The 20,325-nt window shown below is 41.5% G+C and overlaps 3 protein-coding genes across 3 annotated transcripts; 2 read left to right on the forward strand and 1 right to left on the reverse strand.

Moving 5' to 3' along the window:
* Nucleotides 1–13,249: 13,249 nt before the first annotated feature.
* On the reverse strand, nt 13,250–19,448 carry LOC123345478 (histone H2A.J). Its single transcript, XM_044982428.1, has 3 exons — nt 18,886–19,448; nt 13,968–14,131; nt 13,250–13,846 (listed from the first exon to the last, which is right to left on the reverse strand). The coding sequence occupies exon 1, from the start codon at nt 19,338–19,340 to the stop codon at nt 18,951–18,953; it is 390 nt and encodes a 129-aa protein (XP_044838363.1). The 5' UTR covers nt 19,341–19,448; the 3' UTR covers nt 13,250–13,846; nt 13,968–14,131; nt 18,886–18,950.
* On the forward strand, nt 17,353–18,025 carry LOC123345455 (histone H1-like). The gene has a single exon (XM_044982359.1). The coding sequence runs from the start codon at nt 17,369–17,371 to the stop codon at nt 18,023–18,025; it is 657 nt and encodes a 218-aa protein (XP_044838294.1). The 5' UTR covers nt 17,353–17,368.
* Nucleotides 19,449–19,663: 215 nt separating the features above from the next.
* Nucleotides 19,664–20,160, forward strand: LOC123345492 (histone H2B 8). The gene has a single exon (XM_044982454.1). The coding sequence runs from the start codon at nt 19,684–19,686 to the stop codon at nt 20,062–20,064; it is 381 nt and encodes a 126-aa protein (XP_044838389.1). The 5' UTR covers nt 19,664–19,683; the 3' UTR covers nt 20,065–20,160.
* Nucleotides 20,161–20,325: the final 165 nt, after the last annotated feature.

Here is a 20,325-nt window from a genome sequence, read left to right on the forward strand (position 1 = left end):
TTGTTCTTTCAGAGTTGCAGAGATTACAATATGAAATTAAACTGCACAGGAGAAACTGAGACACATTTAGCTACACCTGATGGTTGTTTTGTTTGTGTATTGTTTCCTATTTGTCTTTTCAAATATATTAAATATATTAGGATAACTTTTATGTAATGTATGTATTAAATTACTTATTTATAAAATATCAATATTATTAATATTACAATCTGATTCTGATAACAGAATAATGATTTTTAAGAACAAGGTCTCTTCTCTCAACTATCAGGATTTGATAAAATGAACAAATACAATTCAATCAGCTATAAAATAAAAATAAAACAGAAATTTAAATGACTGACTATAAATCCCTTTCCCTTCCAGTTTCTCAAGTCATTCTCTTGCCCAGGCAAATTGAATGTATACATATTTTTTCTCTCAAAACTGTACATTAATAATTAATTTAATGCCTAAAAACATAGGTAATTTAGAGTTAAGATTGCCAAGCATTACCTTCTGCTTTTCCAGAATTTGGAGAGTGTACAACCTGAAACTTCTGAAAACCAGAAAATGGTAAATTAAAGTTTATAGTGCTCCCCCAATGCATCCCTAAAGCTTGAGTTAGCCACTGGAAATGGTTCAATAATGGTTATGCCTTAAAAAGTTAACGTGAGAAATGAATAAGAGAATATGCTCATCTTTATGTTTGGTGGTCTTATCCTGGGGATTGTTAGCAGTCTGGTGGCATACATAAGAGTGATCTCCAGGACTTAGTGGGGGATAGGTGAAGATAATGGTCATAGGAATTTTTAGGGCAAGAAAGAAGGGGTGGTAACATTTTCCAGGTTTGGGATGGCCTGGTTGGAGTAGGCTTTGAGTATCGGCCATGTGTAGGTAACTCCTGTTGGCTATCCCTGAACTAAATCAAAGTTTTGCCTTAGTGAACAGAAGTTGTTAGACTTTGTCATAGAGTGCTCATTGTGCTCTGTTCCCACTGTGTTCTGAAGCATCTATGGGTGTAGAGTGCTAGTATGTTTATTATCATCATTTTGGGACATCAGTCAAAGAGTGCACAATAAAAATTGTGTTGTGTAACTTGACTTTTTAACTTCGGCTTTCAGAGGTTTAAGTTTACCAAACTTCTACCATATGGAGGGGAACTAGGCAGTGCTGGGCAACCTGCATTAACAACATTTTTGGGTAGTAAATTTCCATGTTTTATTAAAACATAATTTCTCAGTATCCTCATATTTTACAGACTCACCCTCCACTTCCTTCCAGTTCCTTGGCAATAGTTACCCCAGCCAGAGACGGCACTGGCCGCACATTAATCCCTTCATTGTCTATGCATCATCTCAAGGACTTTTCACATGTCCAACACAGCTCAGCCCTTCCTCCCCAGCATGCCTCCCTGCATAGGAGCAGGCTGAGGAGTTCAGAAGCAGATACAGGAACAATGAAGGGGATGACATGCAGTCAGAAGCAGCAATTTTTGAAGTGGGATAGAAATGGGGGGAGGGAGGGAGGGCATGGCTGTAGTATTTTGGTAAAGGGCAGAGTTGAACCTCCCTGTGTCACCCACTTCACACCTCCGACTCTCTAGACTCTCTTTGTGCACACAATTGACTGCATTGCTCTGACTTCCCCTTCCCTCCAAGAGCAGCAGTATGGGGGGCTGTAGGATTAACCTGGAGCCTCTTACTGCTGGAGACAGCATGGAGCAGGAGGGGAATTCTGTGTTATTCCTGTGTTCAGAGACCAGTGGAGGGAAGGGGAGCCAGATACCCTGCCCAGCTTGGTGAGGCAGCCACGGGCAGGACATCTAGATAGCCTTATACGTAATGCTGGGGATGATCTGATGATTGTGGTACATGTGGGTACCAATAATATAAAGAAATGTAAAAGACAAATCCTGGAATTTTGGCTGCTATGTAAGAGATTAAAGTCCAGGATGTACATGGTAGCATTCTCTGAAATGCTTCCAGTTCCACATGCAGGGCCAGTAAAACAGGCAGAACTGCAGGGTCTCAATGTGTGGATGAGGCAATGGTGTAGGGATGAGAGACGTAGATTTATTAGAAACTGGGGAATTTTATGGGGAAGGAGTGGCCTATGCAGGAGGCTCTCCCTTAACCAAGAGGCAACCAGACAGCTTTCACATACAGTTAAAAAGAAGTGCTGGGAGAGCACCGACAGGTGCAGAGGAGTACACAGTTTGAGTGGAGATGTCCCTTAGGGATGAATTTATTAAAGGGGGAACACTGTGTCCTAGTAAAGAGGATATGAAAGAAGTTGGTAAAGTATAGGTAGGAGGCAGTGAGGGACAGTCAAATGTAATCGAGTCCCATTTAAATATAACACATGAAGGCAAGCAACTGAATACTGACAAAATGTACAAATTCTTATATATAAATGCAAGAAATCTTAATACCATGGGTGAACTAGAGTGCCTGACATTGAAAGAGAATATTGATATTATAGGCATCACTGAAACCTAGTGGATAAAGGATAATCAATGGGACATGGCAATTCCAGGATATAGAATAGATAGGAATGACAACAAAGTAGGTTGCACTGGTGGGGGAGTGGAATTATATGTTAAAGAAAGAGAAGAGTGAAATAGGGCAAAAATCTTAAGTGATACAAACTATACTATAGTATCTCTATGGATAGAAATTCCATGCTTGAATAAAAAGAGTATAGCAGTAGGAATATACCACTGGCCAACTGTCCTGGATGGTCACAGAGATTGTAAAATGAAAAGGGAGGCTAGAGAGAGGTTACAAAAGCAGAAAACACAGTAATAATGAGTGAGTTCAACTATACTCATATTGACTGGGTAAATGTAACCTCAGACCGTGATGCAGAGATAAAATTTCTAGACACTATAAATGACTGCATCTAGGGCCAGCTTTATGACCCGTGGGGCCCGATTTGAATACTCAGCAGTGCGTGGGGGGGTCTGCTCTGGGTTTTCCGTGGCACCGAAGGACCACTCGCCCCCCGCCGCTGAAATGCAGCCAAAGACCCCTGGAGCAGACCCCCCACTGCTGAAATGCTGCTGAAGACCCTCGGAGCGGGGCCCCTTTAGGCGCGGGGCCCGATTCTAGGGAATCGGGTGAATCGGCTTAAAGCCGGCCCTGACTGCATCTTGCAGCAGCTAGTTCTGGAACCCACCTGGGGAAAGGGCGAAAGGCAATTTTTGATGTAGTCCCAAGGAGAGCAGAGGATGTGGTTCAAGAGGTAGCTATAGCTGAACTGCTTAGTGATAGTGACCATAATGTAGTTAAATTTAACATCCTTGTAGAGGGGATAATACCAAAAAAAACCCAGCCACAGAAACATTTAACTCTAAAAAAGGAAACTACACAAAAATGAGGACACTTGTTAGACATACATTAAATGGAGCAGTCACAAGTGTTAAATGCCTGAAAGCAGCATGGGTACTATTTAAATATACTATAACAGAGGCTCAGACTAAATGTGTACCCCAAGTCAGAAAAGACAACAAGAGGATCAAACGAATGCCACGGTAGCTAAACAGCAGAGCAGTGGAGGCCTTTAGAGGCAAAAAGGCATCCTTTAAAATTTGGAAGTCAAATCCTAGTGTGGATAATAGAAAAAATGGTGCACAAGCTCTGGTAGGTTAAATGTGAAAGTATAATAAGATAAGCCAGGAAAGAATTTGAGAAGCAACTTGCTAAAGATGCAAAAAATTAACAGTGAGAACTCAATTTTAAGTACATCAGAAGCAGGAAGCCTGCTAAACAGGCACTGGGGCCACTAGATGACAAAGGTGTAAAAGGAGCACAGAGGGTATGTCTACACAGAAATTAAACACCCACTGCTAGCCCATGTCAGCTTACTCAGGCTCGCAGAGGTCGGTCTATATGGGGCTGTTTAATTGCAGTGTAGACATTTGGCTCAGGCTTGAACCTGGGCTCTGGGATTCTCCCCTCTTGCTGAGTCTCTCTCTTGTCTCTCTAATATCCTAGGACTAACATGGCTACAACAACACTGCATGCAACAATGGAAGATATTGAATTTTGCCATTTGAAATGGAAATGCCATAACATGAAGCAAAAGGAAGAAAAACTTAACAGCAACATCTATTTCCTGAGTAAATTCAAGAAACAAAACATCATCCCCAGAGGTTTCATCATCTGTAACCCTTTGACCACTACATAAAAACTCCAGATATGCTGAACAGCTCTGCAGAAGGACTTCAGAAAAAACAGAGGCCTTGTCTACACTGCCACTTTACAGTGCTGCAACTTTCTCGCTCAGGGGTGTGAAAAAACACATCCCTGAGCGCTGCAAGTTTCAGCGCTGTAAAGTGGTACTGTAGGCAGTGCACCAGCGCTGGTAGCTACTCCCCTTGTGGGGGTGTTTTTTTTACAGCTCTAGTGCCACAACTACACAGTCATGATTAAAGCACTGCTGTGGCAGCGCTTTAATGTTGCTAATGAAGACTTATACTGAGAAACCACTTACTGCACCTCACATAATCAAACAAGAAATCATCACAGACTCTCACACACTGGAGAAAAAATCTATCTGGGAACCAACCTGGAAATCCCAAAGGAGCTATACAAAGAAAAACAAAAATACCTGAAAACCAACACCAAAATGAAAAGTGGAACCAACTACAACAACTCCACAACCCACAGAACACCATCTCCTGGAGAAACCATGGCACCAGGACCCACCACATGGACACAATGTGACACTCCAACATCATCAATTTATCAAGACTATCCCTAACTTGAGCTGAATTATCTGTACTCTCCAAGGGACTGGACTTCTGCCCCACAACAGAAACTGTTACCATACTAACATGTGGAGAACTAAAAGAATTCTTCTGCCAACTCCACCTCAAAGAATTCTTTCACAACAATGATGACACCACCCACAATAATCACATTTCCACCAACGGCCATAAGAAAAAAAAATCATCTGGATGGACAGTGGACACCCCACAGTTGATAAATCCACACTATTGATAGCTAATTGCTCAGGAAAAAAAAACAAAACAATAAAAAAAAACCCAAAAACTGAAATCACATACACCACAATCCCTCCACCATTGACAGGACAGCTATACAGTCCCTGAAATCCAATCCACAGATAGTGATTAAACCAGCAGACAAAGGGGGTGCCATCATAGTCTTCAACCATGATTATGTTAACCAGATCAACTGACAACTCTCTGAACTACCACCTATTATAAAGAACTTAAAGAAGACTACACCACACAGTTTACCCAGGAAGTAAAAGATATCAAATACTTTCCCAAACAACTCCAAGAGACACTCAACAACCTCATCCCCCACAAACCCAACTCAGCAGTGTGTCCAGTTCTGAGTGCCACATTTCAGGAAAGATGTGGACAAATTGGAGAAAGTCCAGAGAGGAGCAACAAAAATGATTGAAGGTCTAGAAAACATGACCTATGAGGGAAGATTGAAACAATTGAGTTTGTTTAATCTGGAAAAAAGAAGACTGAGAGGGGACATGATAACAGTTTTCAAGTACATAAAAAAGTTGTTACAAGGAGGAGGGAGAAGAATTATTGTTCTTAACCCTGAGGCTAGGACAAGAAACAATGGGCTTAAATTGCAGCAAGGGAAGTTTAAGTTGGACATTAGGAATAACTTCCTAACTGTCAGGATGGTTAAGCACTGGTATAAATTGCTTAGGGAGGTTGTGGAATCTCCATCATTGGAGATTTTTAAGAGCAGGTTAGGCAAACACCTGTTAGGAATGGTCTAGAATAGATAATACTTCGTCCTGCCATGAGTGCGTGGGACTGGAGCAGATGACCTCTTGAGGTCCCTTCCAGTCCTCTGATTCTAAGTTCCAAAATTCAGACATAAAAATACAAAAGTGTCACAGCACACTATTACTGAAAAATTGCTGACTTTCTCATTTTTATCATATAATTATAATATAAATCAATTGGAATATAAATACTGGACTTAAATTTCAGTGTATAGTATATAGAGCAGTATAAGCAAGTCATTGTCTGTATGAAATTTTAGTTTGTACTGACTTCATTAGTGCTTTTTATGTAGCCTGTTGTAAAACTAGGCAAATATCTAGATGAGTTGATGTACCTCCTGGAAGAACTCTGTGTACCCCCAGAGGTACATGTATCCCTGGTTGAGAACCACCCTTCTACATGTTTCCCAAGATACACAAACAAAGGAACCCAGGCAGACCCATCATATTTGGCCACAGCACTCATACTGAAGGAATATTGGGACTCATAGAAAGCATCCTCAAATCACTCACCCCACAAAAGGCTACCTTCTTCCAGGACACAACCAACTTCTTCTAGAAACTCTGCAACATTAACAACCTACCTCAGAACACTATTCTTGCCACCATGGATGTCACCTCACGTTACAACAACATCCCTCACAAGGACTCCATGATTGACTGCCATAAATATCTACAAGATAATGGATAATGCTCAGGTATCCACCCCAAACACATCTCCAAACTCACCTATTTCAGCCTCACCCATAACAGTTTTACATTCAACACTTTGTCCAAACCATGGGAACAACCATGGGTATTAGCATGGTTCCCCAATATGCAAACCTTCTCAAATGCACCACAAAACCAATATAGAGATTGATTGAGATATATCAATGTTATTTTCATCCTCCAGACAGATGCCTTAACTTCCTCATAAATTTCCACTAGAACTTCAACAACTGCTATCTCTCCATTTTAACTCTCTGTAGGATACTCCCACATTAGCATCAACTTCATGTTCACCACAATTAGCTTCAGCAATGGAATCTTACAAACAAACTATATACAGAAACTCACGGATCACCACATTTACTGTCACAGATTGACTAACCACCGACAAACACACCAAGACATACGTTATCTACAGCCAGGTACTCAGATACCACAGAATATGCTCTGAGGAGAAAGTCTGGGATATATACCTTAACACCCATAAAACTGCCTTCACCAAACAACAACCCTCTACCAGAGAAGTAGATTGCATCATGGAATGGGTCATCCAAATAACCCGAGAGAAATTGCTTCAATATGGAAATAAAATCCCCTTTGACTGCACACCCCTGGTTGTCATTTACCACCCCACACTGGAACCCAGGAGGGGCATCATTAAACAGTTACAAACCATACTCAATGGGGACCACATCCTGAAAGATTTTTTTCCTGAACCCCCTCTTCTGGCCTTCAAACAACCCCTAACCTCTCCAAGCTCATCATCAGAAACAAGCTTCCAATAGACCAGGATATAGCAATGCAAAGTAGCACCAGACTCTGCCAGACAACAGATGCAAAACCTGCAGACTTATCTTCACTGCTACAATGATCAACGCCCCCTCACACCTTTCCAGATCCTTGGGTCCTATGCATGCCTATCACAACATGTGGTGTACCTCATCCTATGCATTAAATGCCCCAGTAAGAATTGTGTGGGTGAAATCAGACTATCACTATGCTCTTAAATGAGCTCACACAGAAAAATGGTAAAGGACGAAAACACCATATTACCTGTGGGTGAACACTTTTCCCAAAGAGATCACTCTATATCTGACCGCTCAGTCCCCATCCTCAAAGGAAATCTGCACAACACTTTCAAAAGATGAGCCTGGGAGCTTACATTCATAATTTTCCTAGACACTTTTCAATTTTTCAATCATGGATTGAATAGAGACACTGGATTTATGCCTTATTATACTAATCTATTACCCACTACTCCTCTCTGCCCAGCTTGTCCCCCACCCCTCGTTTCCCCCCTATGACTGGAGAGGCATTAACTGGCCACTTCAACTTGAATGGTCCCTTGAAATATCTGTTAACTGCTTATGCTAAACAATCTGTTCCATCTTGTATTTAGCTGTGACATTTCCCAGACCTGAAGAAGATCACTGTGGCTTGAAAGCTTGTCTCTCTCCCCAGAAGTAGTTGATCCAATAAAATATATCATTAATAAGAGTTGTCATGTAGGGCTGTGCTGGCACCTCAGAGCTCAGAAGCTGTGCCAGCCAGAACACAGATCTAAAGGACAAAGATTGGGAAAGGGGCAATGGTCCTACCCTGAACTCTTGCAACCCCCTCACCTTCTGCAACACTCCTCTCCCATTTTTATCTATCTCAGTCTCCGATCCATGTACTTCCCCACCACTGCTCCAATTTATTCCCTCTTTTATTCCCTTTGTTCCACATTTCTCTGACCTGCTCCACATGCTTGTTGCTCTGAGCCCCTACACTCCCACCTCCTAACTCAGCCACCAGTTCCACCCTCCTTGACACTCTATGCCCCTGGTAAACCTGGAGGGGCTATGGGAAGAGAGAGGGTGGTGGGCCTCTGAGAAGTGCATGTAACAGCTGAAGGCAGGATAGTGTAGACTCAGGCTTGGTCTACACTTAAAATATAGGTCAATGTAGATACAACTCCCAGGGCTGTGGAAAATCCAAACTGCTCAGTGTTCTAGCTATACTGACTTAACCCCTGGTCTAGATGTAGCTAGGTTGGTAGAAGAAAGCTTCCATCAACTTTACCTACTATTACTTTTGGGGGGTGGAGGGGTGCCCCTGGGAGAGTTCCTAAACGGATGGAAAAACCTCTTCCATAACTGTAGTCTCTGTCTACACTATGGAGTTAAGTCAGCATAACTATGGCACCTTAGCTGTGCCACTATAGTTCTCATAGTGTAGACATGGCCCCAGAGTCCCTACATGTGGATTAAGTGTCTGGGGAAGGAGATTTACACAACCATCTGCAGTTTAGGAGGCTGGCTGGCGTGTGAAGGGTCATTCATTTCAAGGGGATGTTCTTAGATGAATACAAACTCCTTAGGGAGAAGAACAGAGCCTGAAACAATAGCTTTGAGAGGTGTGAACTGCTCCATTTATCTCAATGGCTATTCTCATTCTCCTTACCCCAGTATCAGTGCTTGTAGTGACTGCCATGTAATGAGCATGCCTGTTCTCAACTCCCCAACCTGTCCAGTGCTGTGTGACTGTTCTGTTCCACTCATCCAACAAGTCTATTCCAGCTCCTGATACCAGACTGAATTTTGTGCCTGCTCCATGCACCGAGCCTGAACATTTTTCAGCTCCCCACCCTGTCCAACTCCGTGTGCCTCTGCCATGGATGAAGCCTGCCTATTCCCAACTCCCCACCATGGTCTCAGTATCATGTGCTTGTGCCTGTGCCATGCACTGAACCTTCCTGTTACCATTGAGGACAGACTACGAGTATTGTGGGGGGAAAATGTTATAGCTTCTCTTCACTAAGCCAAACACCATATTTAAATTGGACTTGCCAAACACAAGTTACCTATCCCTTCTCTATAGGATCTAGATCCTCAGGGGTCTAATACCTTTCATTTCCATTGATTCTGATGGAAGTCAGGAACCTAAATAGTTAGGAATCTAAATACCATAAAGGATAAGGCCTATATGACCACTTTAGCTTCTCCAGAATTGCCAGATACATCTGACTGAGCCCAGTATCAGACTGTCATGAATATTACCAGACGGCCAGCATCCCCACAGCAAAAATACACCATTAGGCTTTGGCTACACTTACACTTCAAAGCGCTGCCGCGGCAGCGCTGCCGCGGCAGCGCTTTGAAACGCTAAGTGTAGTCAAAGCGCCAGTGCTGGGAGAGCTTTCTCCCAGCGCTGTCCGTACTCCACCTCCCTGTGGGGAATAACGGACTTTTATTGTGGGGCTTTGACTACACTGGCGCTTTGCAGCGCCGCAATTTGCAGCGCTGGAGAGGGTGTGTTTTCACACCCTACTGCAGCGCTGCAAATTTGTAAGTGTAGCCAAGCCCTATTCCTCTACAGAATGGCCTCAATACAAAGAGAAAGGATCCCCGCTAGACAAACATCCACCTCTTTTTGTAGCTCAGTGGCAGCTGTAGTAACATCCTGTAACTAATCCCCACCCAACTGAATACAGCTAGCTTTACCACAATGAAAGACAGTTCTAGTGTATTGAGATAATGGATGTAATACAAATCTGTGGGACAAACAACCACCATCCAACACTAAAAATGGCACGTTAGTCATTTGTCAATCAAGTCTTCTTAGTGTGGACCAGACCTTGCTGAGCCACTCTGACATTTTAATTCCACTGGCTACTACCAGGTCAAAGGAAAGAATATTTTTCTTAGTTATTTTCTTACTATTCAGTCCTAGTGGCCATTAAACAGAAGAGGTTCCTGAACTTAAAGTGGTGGCTTGGGGGGCAGCGGGGGCGAAAGAGGGAGAGGACAAGGGAGGAAGGGTTGAAGATCTTCCTAGATGGGTGGGTCTGGGTTCATTATTATGAGGTGTTGCTATTACCTACTACACAAATGGAAATTGAAAGATAGACCAATATGTGAATGTGAAGAAGACATCCAAACCATGAAACTGCTAATGAACCACTGCCCTCTAAGATCCTTCTTCAGAGGAACAAACTTGATTCATTCCATCTCTGGAGAAGCCATAGAATGAATGACAAACTTGGACGTTGAACTTTAATGTTGATTTTCAAATTGCCATATGAAAGAAGATTCCTAGTGATTATTACCAACTTCAAGAAGGTAAAGTCAAGGTTACAAGGTGGGGCTTGTGTGGCCCTTAACTCTAAATAGACTGGTTTTCAGATGTTTAATTTGTGTTACAGTTACGTTACATTATATTAAATCTTTATTTACTGGTTTTCAAAGGTTTGTCAGTGCATTTGACATTCTAGAAGGGTATAAAGCACTGCTGGTCAACCTTACTTTGTAGTAACAATGTTTTGGGGCAGTAAATTTCCTTGTGTCTTTTGGGAATTGGTGATAGTGAGGGTGCATGACTGAGGGGCACCTGTGATGGAGGAGGGGAATGAGGTTGTCCTTGGGAATACTTCACTGCCACTCATCTATCAGTTTTGGCCTCCACCTGGCCCCTCATTCCCCTTACAGGGTTGGAGAGAGAAAGGAGAGGAGGGATGGTGGTAATCAATAATAATGAGGTGTGACCCAGACTTCTTTCTGCACTTTGGGGCACTTTTATAAGCAGCTAATTCTTTTCTTTTCTTTTTTTGGGAGGGGTGGGGGGTGGAGGGGGGGAGATGGGCTGTATCTCAGAAAGCCCTGGGCCAAGTGATTTTGAATTTGTGACACAAACACTACCGGGATCTCTGTTGCACACCTGGGCGTGACTTTCCATTCCTCAGCTACCAGGTCGCCCCTTCTTCTGTTCCCTCAATGTCCCTAGTAAGCTTCAAGGGGCCATGAATAGGAGGGAAGGTGGTGGTGGTGGTGGGGTGAGAAATGCATGTACTAACTGGAGGCAGGATGTGGGAGGAGGCTGGAGGTCCAAAATCCCTTCCCTAAAATCTGGGTGTAATGCTTGGGGAAGGCGCTCTGTAATCATTCTGCATCATAGAACATTCAGGGGTGTGTGAAGAAGTCCATTTATCTCAATGGGATTTTTCTCTGATGGAGAGTACCTCATGGTTATGAATGAAGCCTGAAGCAGTAGCTTTGAGATATGTGAGCTGTTCTGTCCACTCAGTGGTTCTTCTCATTCCTCTTCCTTTTCTCCTCAGGAAGGAATTCTAGAGGAAATGACAGCTTGCGGACATGTGAACTCTCTGTAAGCAGAGGTGTTATAGAATGTATAGTGAAATAATTTTTTAAATATTTCTAAACTTGTCCTTGGTATCAGTTAATAGCTGAACTCAGTTATAAAAATTATTTATATAAATAAATATATCCGAGTCCAATTATATAAATTTTATTAAGGGTTGAACCCCTATTTTTTCCCCGTAGCTCTGCACTGGAAGTTAAAACCACTAGAAAATGTTAGCAGTTTTTTTTTGAAGAGGAGTACCCCTTGAAGTAACCCCTAATTTACCCCATTATCTCTATCCCTGGTTGTCATGAGGCACAGTGATTTTCAAAACCACCTAAGCATGCAAGTGGAATTTAGAATACTTAGAATTTTGGTTCTTAAATAAAATAAAAGGTTTACAGAACTGATGAATGGGGAAGACAACCTTTCTCTACCTTTCTGGAGAGGTGGCTTTGACATTCGGCCTTCAGATCACCAAGATGACAATTCTGCTAATTATGCAAAAGACATTGCTGATTATCCTGTGGAAGCTGCATACCCTGAATAAAAATGAGGAGTCCTTGTGGCATCTTAGAGACTAACAAATTTATTTGGGCATAAGCTTTCGTAAATGTGTTAGTCTCTAAGGTGCCATAAGGATTCCTCGTTATTTTTGCTGATACAGACTAATACAGCTATCACTCTGATACCCTGAATAGTTGGAGGTCAATTAGTCCAGGGCACATGTTTTTATATTGTTTCAATGGTTTTGTCAGATGTCAGCGGTTGCAGGGGCTTATGATTAAGGTGTGAAATGTGCTCAAGATCATGTGAGTGATCTGAATTGTTGGGTTTCTTGAACTGTGTAGGAGCTATGTATTGAACAGGAATGTCCATTCTGTACCCTCCCAACTGTTGAATTAATTAATAGAAATACTACCACTTAGTAATGAACCAAGCGTTAGTGGATCATAGTGACTGTTTCCTGGGTATTAGGTGTATGCAAAGTGCATATAACTTTAGGAGTTTTCAGGAGTAGGAAGGGAGGAACTTTCAACGCCACAGAATTATTAATAGGTACCCATAATCATGATTCTTTGAGACACTGCATACCCCTTTTTTCCCTAAAGCATGAAACCATATCTTAACTACACAGACCCTGACTAGCAGCAGTTGAATTATACACTCAGAAGACACAGGAAGACAGAGCATGCACTGGGAGCTTAAAGTAAATTGGAGTTTCTGCTAACACTACAATGATGGAAGTTCAGAAATTAGGGCATCAGGGAGGTTTTCCTTTAATATTCTACTCAGCATTTGTGAAAGCAAGGATGAGGTGTTTAACAGACTATGGACTCTCATTGCAAAATATACAGGCTGGATAGACAAGAAATGTCACTGGATATTGTGAAGTCTGTCAGCACCAAGCAAGCAAACCTAATCAGATAATTTGCACACCAATCTTGCTAGGTCCAGTGATATAAGAGATGAATGAAGTTGAGCCCTGAAATAGATGTTTCTGGTGTTGGTTTGACTTATGCAATGACTTTCTTTTTATCATCTTGAATGTAATATTATGAATTGTTATGTTTTTGGGTGAGAGAGATTATGGAACAATGATAATGCAAAGAGAGAAATACAGTACTGCAAGCAAACACCTTTATTTGACTCAAAATGACTGATCAGCTGCAATAAGTAGCCAACAAAAATCCATATATAAAACATTATTTAGGAACAATTAACTGGAAATGCGTGTCCTGTGGCTTTCCATTCTTTTTGTCCTGGTCACTGGCAGGGTGGAATTGAAACAGAATTGAGACAAAAACAAGCAAAAAACGTAGAATCATCTGCTTTTGATATGATAGGACATACATGTTGGTCTTCAAAGTCAGTCAGCATTCTGACTGATAGTTTCATGCTGGTTTTTCCTGATTTTAATATAATCAATGGATAGTCTCACCCTTTCCCACATCAGCTGCAGCAGGGATAGTTGTTTCGCTTGTATGGCGTCAGGCAGGGGGCGGGAGGAAAGGAGAGGAGAAACAAAGCCCTTGTTTTTTTAGCAGGCAGGCACTCTGCAACCACTTAAAATCAGCACTGAAAATGTATTGTTAATACAGAAAAAAATACCAGGCATTCAGAATATGAGTATTTTTGAGCGGATGAAAACAATATAGTCTCCTGGAACACGTGCGTGCTCCTGATCTTTTGAATACATCTGTATACATTCATTAATTCTCCATGTTGCAGCTTTGGAAAATGGCGGCGAATGCTGGCGAGAAAAAAGGAGTAGAATATTATGTGTCAGAAGCTGATTGGTCAGAATTTGCTGCAGACTCCAAAGAGATGAATAAGGCTGCTACAATTATGTAAATCAGATCTGTTCATCTCACCGGGAATATTTGCTTCAGGAGAAATGCTGCCTTCGCGCTGTATCCTGTATTGGTCCATTTCAACTATGTGGAAACGTCAGCACCGCCAACAAAATGTTTTAGAGAGAAAGGGCGAGCAAGTATACATTATCAGTTGGTCGGCTTGTAAAACAGCTTCATCAGTCCTCCAGAAAACGAGAGAAGAGGGAGAAACAACAACGAGTTACTATAATACAAACTATTTGAAACCAGTTCTTGTGTTAAGTAGTGTAGCTACCGAGACATCTAGTATTGTCGGCAATGGATTTCCATTGCAGTTATAATAATCATAGGTTTCAATATCCTAAATTGGACATTATTTTCTCTGAAACTATTCTAGAAATGTGAACTTTGAGTTTATTGCACGTTTGGCGGAGTCTAAACTGACCCAGAGACAACGGAATGTTGGAGGGTGAGGGAGAAGAAGCCCAGGGAACAGTGCCAATAACCTGCCTGTCTCCTTTGGTTTTTAATCAGGTCTGAATTCAAGGAATATAAAGAGAGGCGTTGCAGGCCTATACGCATTAAGGATTTTTCTGTGTATTTTGATAGTTGTGTACAAACAAATTATAACTGACTTTGTATTTTGATTCACACGGTCTGGTCGTGGTAAAATTAGTTCGGGAGTAGGAAAAGGAGCAGCTAAATGCCTTAAAAAGGTGCTGAGAGGGAGCATTCACGGTATGCCTATTCGTCTCTAGCTACGCGAATGATCTATGAAGAGACCCCGGGGGTGCTCAAGGTTTTCATTCAGATGGAGTCAGTCACCTACATTCAGAGCGTGCCAAGAAAAAACAGCAACAAAAACAACAACAAAAACCAAACCAAAAAAAAAAAACCTCTGTGACGGCCATGGAAGTGGTCTATGGCTGCCTTAAAGCGCCAGGGATACACACTGTACGGATTTGAAGGTTAAAATCATTTTGGTAATAACATCTACAATACAAAGACTCTTTGTTGTAGTGCCTTCATATACATATAGTTATACACAGAACTACTCAGATATAAAATCTAGTTCTATTTAATAATTATGGAAAGGCTATCCAGAGAGATTCATTTTAACCAAAAGTTGTATATCTGAACTTAAAAGTCAGTGTTTTAAAGAAAATGGGTAACAATTCTAATTTTACCAATACCACAAATTTAAACTGTCTGTAGTTACATTTTTATTTTGCATTATAGTCAAGTTAGGCATGTTTTAACATTTAAAGATTAGAAAATATGCCAGGGAGTGAGTGATAGATTCAAGAAGCTCAATCTATTTAGTTTAACAAAGAGAAAAGTTAAGGGGTGGCTTGATTACGGTCTATAAGTACCTACATGGGAACAAATATTTAATAATGGGCTCTTCAGTCTATCAGAGTCTGGTGTAACAATCCAATGGCTGGAAGTTGAAGCTAGATAAATTCAGTCTGGAAATAAGGGTTACATTTTAAACCATGAGAGTAATTAACCATTAGATCAATTTAACAAGCGTAATGGTGGATTCTCCATCAGTGACAAATTTAAAATCAAGATTGTATTTTTTTCTCCTAAAAGATATGATCTAGAAATTATTTTGGGGAAGTTCAATGGCCTGTGTTATACAGGAAGTGAAACTAGATGACCACAATGTTCCCTTCTGGTCTTAGAACCTATGACTCTATGAAATAACACAGATTTCTTATTGTAAATAAAAGGTATAAATATAAAAGGCCTGTTCAGTAGTCAGTACATTTTCTCTTACTGGCAAACTAGATGAAAACAGAATTTTAATCCAAAGAATGAGCATGCAACTAATCATTATGAAAATAAGTGATCAATTATTTGAATAGTGGCTGTAAAACATTCCAGTCACTTATTTCTGCTTAGTACTGAATGGATTCGTTATTCAGTGCTGGTCAATCTGACCATTGGAATCAATATAAAGAAATAAATGGAAAATCAACTATAAAAATGATCCTCCGGGTTAAAGAGAAAGGGAACCTGTCCATTGTCAAAAGTTGTTCGGAAAGAAAAGAAACCTTTTTTGTATACAGTGTTTATCTCACTGGAAACAAGCATTATTGTTGCTGAATGACCTAATCTGAAAACTATAATGTAAATTGTGCTGGATAAGACCAGGTTTTTGTCTATAAATATTCCATTTATTTGAAAAAAAAAAGAAAATATGTTGAATACATTTAATTAAAAACAGATGAGTGACTCTGAAAATATAAGTACCTTTAATCTGTTAGTAAGAGAAGATTTACCAAGTGGTGGTGAATTTAGTGAAGACTGAGTATGAAAATCAGAGATGTATGTAGATTTACAGATCTCAAAAGGGGTACTGCAGTGCTTCTGTCGGTGGGGGAAAAATAATTTGACCATGTGACCCCAATCCGGAATTCTAGACTCTCCATTTCAAAGCGCGGGCTTTTCAAACTGCCCAACCAGAATTAAGAGTTCAAACTCCTCACTGTCTCAGATCAGCCCAATAGCTTTGAAATCACCAAGAAATCTTAAGAACCATCCACTATTAACAAGGTCGAGGAAAAACAAATAAAACAAAAAAATAACCCCCATCTCCCAAAAACGGAGTGCTCCTTAAATCATATTGAAAGAGAGAGAAAATAAATTTCCAATCAAGGCTTTAAATAGAATTCATATAAGTGTTGTTTCTCATGAATTCTGAATTAAGTCACTGAGACTAAGCAGGTTGTAACGTCGTTTCACCCCTGGCATTTCATGTCAGCTCGGGCTTGTGCTAATAAAGTTACGGTTACCTTTTATTATTTAAAAATAGAGCTCCGGTCCGAAATCATAATTTAAATGGTAAAAACGACAATAATATTTCTTTAAGTTTCGAAGTATGCGCCTTGTTCAACCGAGCGCCACTTTATTGTGGGAGGGTGTGCTACCTCTTTCTGTTTGAAGTAGGTTTATAATAAACTCGTTGATACAAATCACTCCCTTTCTTTCCTAATTAGAAGAAGACCGTCAAAGGAATAACATTACATTATTTCTCTAGTCCTTTTGTCAAAGGGACATTTTTAATTTACAAAGAAAAACAAAATGTTCTCCCTCTCGAGGTCCATGCAGCTTCAGTACTCAGGGTTTATAATCTTTTCTTTAATGGAATTTCATTATTTTCTGAAGGAAACACTAACGGATGAAAATACTCTGTTTCAAATTCATTTGGCTGAGAAAAGGGACAGTTTGGTGGCGAATATTGTGCAAAAAATACACTTTATTTACTCCGAAGAAACACAAAATGAGAGAGGAGAGAGGAGCCCGTTCTGGTTTGCAGCTGGGCGGGCTCTTTAATGCACCAATCAGACAGTGACCCCTCCCTATAAATAACAGGCATCAGACTAGTTCACTTCAGATTATGTTTTTTCCGATTTTGTAACGTGTCTGTGACCATGTCTGAAACTGCGCCTGTAGTTGCAGCAGCAGCTGCCCCTGCTCCAGTCTCCAAGGCTCCAGCTAAAAAGGCAAAGAAGGCGGCCGGGGGTTCGAAACTCCGGAAGCCCTCAGGCCCCAGCGTGACTGAGCTGATTACTAAGGCAGTGTCAGCCTCTAAGGAGCGCAAAGGGCTGTCTTTGGCTGCTCTTAAGAAAGCTTTGGCAGCTGGCGGGTACGATGTAGAAAAGAATAATAGTCGTATTAAGCTGGGGCTGAAGAGTCTGGTGAGCAAAGGCATTTTGGTACAGACCAAAGGTACTGGTGCCTCTGGTTCCTTCAAACTCAACAAGAAGCCGGGTGAGATCAAGGAAAAGGCACCCAAGAAAAAGCCAGCGGCAAAGCCGAAGAAACCAGCTCCCAAGAAACCCGCCAGCGCCGCTAAGAAGCCTAAGAAAGCTGCGGCAGTGAAAAAGAGCCCGAAAAAAGCCAAGAAACCTGCAGCTTCCGCGGCCAAGAAAGCGGCCAAGAGCCCGAAAAAGGCCAAACCTGCAAAGCCCAAGAAGGCAGCTAAGAGCCCGGCTAAGGCCAAGGCGGTGAAGCCCAAGGCTGCCAGGCCCAAACTAAACAAACCCAAAGCAGGAAAGGCTAAGAAGGCAGCGCCCAAGAAGAAGTGAAGCTGTTTGAAGAGAGAACTCGAATCTCGTGCAAACAAACCCAACGGCTCTTTTAAGAGCCACCCATCCCTTCCCCAAGGAGCTGAAACACCTAGTGTACTGTGCATCAAAGATTGCTTTGGTGGAGGACCTGCTCTAGCAGTTTCTTCACCTTTTATAACATCCCAAAACCTCATGCTCTGTATAGCTTAAGAAACCAATTTAGTGTCTCTGAACCAGAAACAATTTAGAAAAATGTAATGGCTGGGTGAGTTTTTTTTCTTCTTTAATTATGCTCGCACGGATTCTAGCCGTTTAGATTGTGCTGTTAGAGCCCGTCCCGCTAGCAATTTAGAACGTCCTTCTCGGTTTATTTTGCTTAGCTGTTGGGAGCGTATCACCGGTTAAACAGTGCGAAGAATAGTAGGTTTGCGGGGATTGGGGAAAATTTGAAAAGTCCGCGCTTTTTAGCAACTGGATAATTTGAAAAACCGCGTTATACGAGGATTGGTCTGGTCCATGACGCCCCTCTTTCCCTTCCGCCCCTGGGTTTCTTTGACTTAAGTTTACCCCTACAAATTAAATATTCTGGTGTATTGTTTTAAAATTACAGAATGTTTCTAAAATTGAATTGATTTTTAGCTACCATTTCCGCCTATACTCTACTACTCATGAAAATACATAAATTTTAATTTTAGCCTTAATTTATTCGGAATAGGAACACGGTAGATGAATTTTTATAAATAAAACTAAAGAGGCAGTTTCGTACAAATCACTCTACAAAAATTATTTCACGTAATAAAGAGTAAACGAGGATTTAACCAATACGCAGAACATCTTTTTTCTAAAGCAGAAAGTTGTTAGTGTATTAGGAACTCAACTCTTTTTTTGTTCCAGTGGGTGGCTCTGAAAAGAGCCTTTGGGTTGATTTAATATACCGTCACTTTTACTTGCTCTTCGCCTTATGGCTCTCAGTTTTTTTAGGCAGTAGCACAGCCTGGATGTTGGGCAGGACACCACCCTGAGCAATAGTGACTTTCCCCAACAGTTTGTTGAGCTCCTCGTCGTTACGGATGGCGAGCTGCAGGTGACGGGGGATGATCCTGGTCTTCTTGTTGTCTCGCGCAGCGTTGCCAGCCAACTCCAGTATTTCAGCGGTCAGATACTCCAGCACCGCGGCCATGTAGACCGGAGCGCCAGCCCCGACCCTCTCAGCATAATTACCTTTACGGAGCAGTCGGTGCACACGACCTACAGGGAACTGTAACCCCGCTCGCGAAGACCGAGACTTGGCCTTTGCCCTCACTTTACCTCCCTGCTTTCCCCGGCCTGACATTGAATCTCTAGTTTACAAACCCAAAACACTTTTTAAAAGGCAAAAACTGGAGATATATTAGCGCCCCGCCCGAATCCTGCCTTTTTATCCCTTCCTTGTGGTACAGAAACTGATTCATGATTGGTTGAAATTTTTCATTGTATTTCCAACCAATGGTGATGAGGATTTTATTGTGACCAATTGGGCGTAGGGTTTATCGTCCGTGACGTATCCTTTAGCTAAGGCCCAATAAAAAATGAAAGATTACAAGCGTCTCATTTGCATAAGGTCCCTATAAATAAGGGGGTGGCAGCCATTATATTTACGTTGTTTCTGTCTTTTAGAGCAAGCAACAAATCTCAAAATGCCTGAGCCAGCGAAATCTGCTCCAGCGCCTAAGAAAGGGTCTAAGAAAGCTGTGACTAAGACTCAGAAGAAGGGTGATAAGAAGCGTAGAAAGACAAGGAAAGAAAGTTATTCCATCTACGTGTATAAAGTACTGAAGCAAGTCCACCCAGACACTGGTATTTCTTCTAAGGCCATGGGCATCATGAACTCGTTTGTGAACGACATTTTCGAGCGTATCGCAGGGGAGGCGTCTCGTCTGGCGCATTACAACAAGCGCTCGACCATCACTTCCCGAGAGATTCAGACCGCTGTAAGACTGCTGCTGCCGGGCGAGTTAGCCAAACACGCGGTGTCTGAGGGCACCAAGGCTGTTACCAAGTACACCAGCTCTAAGTAGATGCTATCAAAGAACATAAAACCCAAAGGCTCTTTTAAGAGCCACCCACGTTTTCTATAATAGAGCTCAAAACACTGCTTTGTTTTCCCTGACTGGGGTAAGTGTGATTGTTCCTCACAGAAAATACATGTTTTAAAAATCTAGGTTATATCTTAAATGTTAGGAAATGTACACTAAACATTTAAATCTCAATCCTTATTTGCGAAGTCTAAAATCTTTATTTCGATCAAAGGTTCTCGCCTCAACTCTTAAACGTATATG

The sequence above is a fragment of the Mauremys mutica genome, chromosome 1 (assembly GCF_020497125.1).
Source record: "Mauremys mutica isolate MM-2020 ecotype Southern chromosome 1, ASM2049712v1, whole genome shotgun sequence".
Classification (NCBI taxonomy): Eukaryota; Metazoa; Chordata; order Testudines; family Geoemydidae; genus Mauremys; species Mauremys mutica.

Bases quoted from the DNA above. Each gene is read 5' to 3' on its own strand.
- LOC123345455 (XM_044982359.1), top strand. From the start codon at position 17,369: ATGTCTGAAACTGCGCCTGTAGTTGCAGCAGCAGCTGCCCCTGCTCCA.
- LOC123345478 (XM_044982428.1), bottom strand. From the start codon at position 19,340: ATGTCAGGCCGGGGAAAGCAGGGAGGTAAAGTGAGGGCAAAGGCCAAG.
- LOC123345492 (XM_044982454.1), top strand. From the start codon at position 19,684: ATGCCTGAGCCAGCGAAATCTGCTCCAGCGCCTAAGAAAGGGTCTAAG.